Source organism: Cucurbita pepo, chromosome LG19, assembly GCF_002806865.2.
Source record: "Cucurbita pepo subsp. pepo cultivar mu-cu-16 chromosome LG19, ASM280686v2, whole genome shotgun sequence".
Classification (NCBI taxonomy): Eukaryota; Viridiplantae; Streptophyta; class Magnoliopsida; order Cucurbitales; family Cucurbitaceae; genus Cucurbita; species Cucurbita pepo.
In genome coordinates this window covers 2266343-2272539 of record NC_036656.1, presented here as the reverse complement: position 1 = coordinate 2272539, position 6197 = coordinate 2266343, and the positions used below count along the sequence as shown (strand labels likewise).

General features: G+C 38.0%; 1 protein-coding gene across 1 annotated transcript; it reads right to left on the bottom strand.

Moving 5' to 3' along the window:
• Positions 1-1607: 1607 nt before the first annotated feature.
• Positions 1608-4266, bottom strand: LOC111782309 (laccase-4-like). The gene is made up of 6 exons (XM_023663167.1): positions 4113-4266; positions 3728-3879; positions 3358-3602; positions 3127-3255; positions 2119-3045; positions 1608-1998 (listed from the first exon to the last, which is right to left on the bottom strand). The coding sequence occupies exons 1-6, from the start codon at positions 4197-4199 to the stop codon at positions 1868-1870; spliced, it is 1671 nt and encodes a 556-aa protein (XP_023518935.1). The 5' UTR covers positions 4200-4266; the 3' UTR covers positions 1608-1867.
• Positions 4267-6197: the final 1931 nt, after the last annotated feature.

Below are 6197 nucleotides of genomic sequence, written 5' to 3'. Positions count from 1 at the left end.
ATTCGTTAATTTAGTGGAAGATCATGGGTTTATAAGTGAGGAATACTATCTCCATTGGTATGAGGCCTTTTGGGGAAGCCCAAAGCAAAGCCATGAGAGCTTAGGCTCAAAGTGGACAATATCATACCATTGTGGAGAGTCCTGATTCCTAACATGGTATCAGAGCCAGGTTCCCGGACGATGTGTCGGCCTTCTCGCTGTTCCCCAAAGGGGGGTAGACACGAGGCGGTGTGCCAGTAAGGACGCTGGGCCTCGAAGGGGGGGAACAGCGAGAAGGCCGACACATCGTCCGGGAACCTGGCTCTGATACCATGTTAGGAATCAGGACTCTCCACAATGGTATGATATTGTCCACTTTGAGCCTAAGCTCTCATGGCTTTGCTTTGGGCTTCCCCAAAAGGCCTCATACCAATGGAGATAGTATTCCTCACTTATAAACCCATGATCTTCCACTAAATTAACGAATGTGGGACACTCCCAATCACAATAATCCTCAACAACAACCATAGAGTCAGAAGTTTGGAAAATGACCCCGTGTGTGATCAACTAATAGTCTAACTCGTGTAACAGCAAGGAAAGTATATATATATATAAATCAAATCACCCGTATCTTTAGAGTTAGAATAGATATAAGAGATTTTCTTGTCAGGCTAGTACAAGAAATAATTAGTAACTCTGCTTAGACCAACCAAATAAGTGACTCTATTGTTAGCTCGTTTGAATGAATTGTATTGTACATGATGTTGTGTCTCACGTTGCCCCTGCACGTGTCATAATTATGATTGCTATACTATGTTATGCCAAGTTGTACTATGACATGCTATCGTAAGTTGTACTATGTTATGTTATGTCACGCTATGCTATGTTGTAGTAGGCACTATGTTGTGTTATGTCACGTGAGGCAATATGTTATGATGATGATAATCTATGATGCCTAAACTTCCAACCATGTCATGCAAGCTATGCTACGTAGGAAGGACTTACATAAATTATGTATACATCATTCACCGACGGTATTGATGGACAGAGAATTACAACCTTTTATTTGACCATGGTTACTTTATTACAACCTTTTAATTGACCACGGTTACTTGAAGATTTGTTTAAATAAAAGTGGTATATTATGCAATCTTTTATTTATTATGATTATTTTAAATTTTTACGGTTAAAAAAGGTTGGTTTGGAATTACTATAGATTTAAAAATAATTATTGTAGTGGGCCAGGCGGCCCATTAATCTATGGGCCAGCCATGAAGCACTCGGTCCAATAAGCCCACTCCCTAACGCCTAAATTCCAAATTTAATGGGTGAAAATATATGACTCGTTTTATTTAAGATTTCAATATTTATTTATTTTTAATTAAAAATAATCCAAACATTCTTATTCAAAATAATAATTAATATTTTATCTATTAAATTATGAGGAAATTTCTAATTTTAAATGGGTATTTTGATAATAATAATTAATATTTTAGATATTAAAATTTGAAAATTATATTTATTTTTTGATTATTTTTCTTTAATAAATTATATATATTTTAAAAAATATTGGAATTCTTAATCAAATTCTTACAAAGTTTATGAAAACATATGTAAAAGATAAATAATAGAATAAAAAAAAATATTAATAATTTATTTTCGCTGTTCTTCATTCAATATAAACTCGTGGAAAAAAATAGAAAAAAAAAAAAAAGAATTTGTTTCCTTTTTTTTTCAAACAATTAAACAAAAGAGAAATTTATTTGAACATTTTTGTTTTGAAGAAAGCAAAAAAGAAAATAGGCAACAATGGCTATGTTCTTCTTCCTCAACTTTTGGATCGACAGTATGTTATAACCCTCTCCTTCTTCTTCGCCATGCCGTTCGCTTAGCATTTTGGAAGATCCTTTGGAGGCGGAATGATCGATTGGTTCGGTCCATTGCCATTTTCCACCAAGAAAGCCATCTTTAATCCCCATGTTGTGTGCACTTCCAAATGGCAATGCATAAACCAAACTCCTACACCAACACAAAGATTTGCAATTAGGAAGGATATTTGTGAGTGCTTTTCTCTAATCTTTGATGATGTGTTTGATTTAATGATGAACACTGTAATTTAGCCTAGTTTTTTTTTTTTACCTGGATTATCAGCTCTGAATCTGATGGCTATCCATCCACCGGAAGGCACTCCGACGGTGTTTCTCTCAACAGGATCGATGAGATTGAATGATTTGGGGTCATTTTTAGGGTCGTAGTTACCGATTCCGGTTCCAACGACGAAGAAATTAAACCCATGGAGATGAACAGGGTGGTTTTCTGGGACGATGATCCCGGTGTCCTGTAAAACAAGTTCCACCGTTGAGTTGTATTTCAGTTTATAAAGCTTTGTCCCTCTTGTTGTCTGTAAATTCGATGGTCCACTGCCTGTGTAGTTGAAAACATGAGGTGGGGTAGCCGGGAAATCAGTTGTGAAAACTCCATTGATGTTGAAATAATGAGCTTGAAGTAAGGCTGTGGTTGGCATTACGAATGTGACATTGTTAATGCTGGCCACTGCCCGGCTTCCATTCCCAGCTTTGCAGGTGGGACAAGGGTTGATCCCAAGGCCAACTGTGAAGAGAAGGTTATGATCAATGGTCAATGGAACTCTTGCAGGATAGGTGTTTGAATTAATGCTTCTGAGAGAGTTTAAGAAGTTGTTGGCGACTGATGTTGAGTTTTGAGGAGGTGGGGCAGTTAACGTCGTTGTGGTTGTTGCGAGTGTGCCGGAGTAATGTAGTGTGGCTGTGGCGGTGTTGTTGTCGACCGCGATCGGAGAGGTCATGAAAGGGGAGGCGGCAACTAAGTACTTGCCAGAGCTTTGATCAGCAGTGATGAGGGCATTGGTGGTTTGGCCTGGTGCAATCAAAATTGCGTCTGTTTTGAATGGTTTCACATAGGTAGCATCAACCTCCACAACTGTGAGTTGGTGCCCAGCAATCTTGAAGAACAGCTCCTCATTGAGTGCAGCATTGATTATACGCAGTAAGTAAGTATTTCCATTCTTGACAGGCAATGTGAATCCCCCTGATAAGAAACGTCAATGTTAGATTCGAGTGCATGGCACATAATCTTTAAGTTTTTGATATGCGTAATGGTCGTTTGTACCTTGTGTAGAACAGCTCGAGTGGGGTCCTGAATGACCATTTATTGTGTGAGCATCTGATACATTTGGAGCTAATCCTGATTTAAGAGCTTCATTGATCACGGCTTCGGTGTCGGATTTCCACCATTCAGCTGCAGAAGCAGGATCATTTTTTAGAATCAATTCAGTCAGGTCTAAGTGAAGCTAAAAAGGATGGCAAGGGGACAGATTGTTTTACTTTCAAGCTTGCTCACCTAATACAATGACAACTTCTTTGTGAGGAGCTGGGAATGGATAGGGAACGCCAAGCTTAGGCAAGATGACCAAAGCACCATGGACAGTTGCCCTCAGCCACAGGATATGTGCGTGCCAAAAAAGGGTGCCTCTTTGGCCAGTAACAGTGAAGTTATATAAATAGCTTTGCCCTGATGGGATTGGACACTGCGTAACGTATGCCGGTCCATCTGCCCAACCGGTTCGGAGCTGCCGAATTCCGTGCCTGACCAGAACAAGAAAGTGAGGTAGCATCATTCATTACTTTCCTTTCCTTTAAATATTACTACAAATCATTCGTTCTTAGGCTTCATAATATAAGTGAAGTAGAAGTTTTGTAGGCAGGCTTACCAGTGAATAGAAAGGTTGTATTGAACATGGTTAACAACCTTAATGAGTACTGTGTCATCTTCCCTAGCGTAGATGGTCGGCCCTGGAAACTTTCCGTTAACCGTGACGATTTGCTTACTCGAACATAGTTTTGTAGTATTTTTCAAAACCACCTGCCATTAACATATAGAATAGGAATTCATCCCCAAAAGGTCTGATTTGTCTTAGTTAAGAACACTGATGGGTCAGCTAAAATGAAAGATCAGAAACCAAGTTTGCCATAAAAACAAAACACACTTTCGAGTACAAAAGTGTACAAGAAGAGAAAAAAAACAAAGCTGGGAATTGTGAGTGTTAGAAAGTCTTGCCATCTGCTTGTGATTGGTATAAAAGAATCAGTACTTACATCGAACGTGTAGCGTTGAACTCGGCATTCGATGAAAGCTGGGAAAATACAGGCCACGAGAACCAAAACTCGAATTATTAAACCCATTTACCCCTCTCTTTCTCTCCCTCTACTGGATACAAGCCTTGTTTAGATGTGGGTAATGAATAATAGGAAAGCATCCCTTATATAAAGCTTAGCTGAAATGTCGTTTTTGCATGGTTGGTGAATGATAGAGCTGTTTTGCTGTTTTTATGTAAGAAGAGGACTAATCTCTCTAGTTCTGGAAGCCAAGAAACTCTCCAACCAAACCAAACCAACCGTAACAGCCCAAGCCTACCGCTAGCAGATATTGTCCTCTTTGAGTTTTTCCTTTCGAGCTTTCCCTCGAGATTTTTAAAACGCATCTGCTGGGGAGATGTTTCTACACTCTTATAAAGAGTGCTTCCTTCTTCTCCCCAACCGATGTGGGATCTCACACCAACTCATATCTGAACAATGTATTAGGTGCTGGTTGCTTGAATTATATGGAATGACTCTTATTCTAACGATCGAGATAGCGTATGTTCTTTCATCGCTCTCAAGAAGACCTGACTCGAGCGTTCTTCTCGAGAACGGTCATCTAGTACATGAAAGATCTTGATTCAAAACTCGACTTAGCTTTAGAGATTTGAAAAAAAAGATATTTATTTGTCATTTTCAGGTTTCTGGTGAAGAGGAAAGCGCAGAGAAAGTTGAGAGTTGAAGGAAGGTGGCATTCTCAAATCTCAAGTAAGATGAAAATGGATAGTTTGCAAAAAAAAAAAAAAAAAAAAAAAAAAAAAAAAAAAAAAAAANTATTATTTTATTGTTGGGAAATGGCTTTCAGGTCAGCTTCTCAACCAATGGTTTCCATATTGAATGCTTAAGATTAAACCATTGTTGTAAGTACTTTCTGTCTCTAAGAACTTAATTTGAATTGGGTGCTGATGAAGACCCAACCCATTAAAGTTTGGCCCTTTTTTATGCTAATTATTTAGTTGTAATTTGATTGGATTAGTCTGATTAAGTTAGGGTCAATGAAAAAGATGAACAAATAATGCACCAAAAATATGGCTATCTAGATAGTTAGATCCCAGCTTCAAAGTGACAAATAAAGGTATATAACACTGAATTGGGTTGCCAAAACAACACTCAAATGAAATATTAAAATCTAAGTTAAAAGAACTTTCAACACAATTATGAAATCTATAACCCACAAAATTCAATAAACACTTTTTTCTGCTACCTATTTTTATGTATTCTACTTTGGCCTCTAGGATTTAGGGGGAAAGGATAATCAGATTTAATATTAAATTTCATGTCGGGTGAAAGGATGTCAATGGTGAACACAACTTGACTGTCACGTTTTTTTGTTTGAAATACATTAAAAGATAAGATGTTGAATAAATGTGAAAAAGTTAAGCTGAGAAGATCAATTATGTTTACCGATGTCTATAAGGTGGGGCAAGATATATATAAGTATGTATAATATACAAAGTGAGCGTGGTGGGGATTTGGCGGCATTGGGGACGGGAATATAATTCATATTTCCAACCCATTTAGGTAAGAGGGGAAAATCTCTCCATACTCCCTCTCTCATTTCCCATTTAAGCACTAATTCCTCGCTCCGTTTGGTGCAGATGTCACTCCATTTGGTGTAGATGTCCATAAAATCTCGACCTTGACCGGTTAAGTTGACATAATTAATCAAAGCTTTTAAAAAAATGGTTGTTTTTATATCAATGTCATCTTGGGGCAGAGTCAACCTTGTAACTTTTAAGTTCGTACTTTTTGGGACATTGTTGAACGGACGGATGTTTCTTTGATTTTGACGAACTGGGGTTTGGCCCAATCACTTTATTTCTCAATATCCGACAAGTTTGGGGTCAAACACCCTATATCATCCACTTGCTTAATCTACTTGGGCCTATCCTTGGCCCACTAATGTTTGTTTTCGTGTTTTCCAATGGGCTCAAGCCCAAATGTTAAGGGGATTTTACAGGGTTAAGCCCATATTCTTGTGGCAGCAACACACTAAATGGGCCTGGTTTTCACTATTGCTAATTTGACATTGATTTTGAAAAA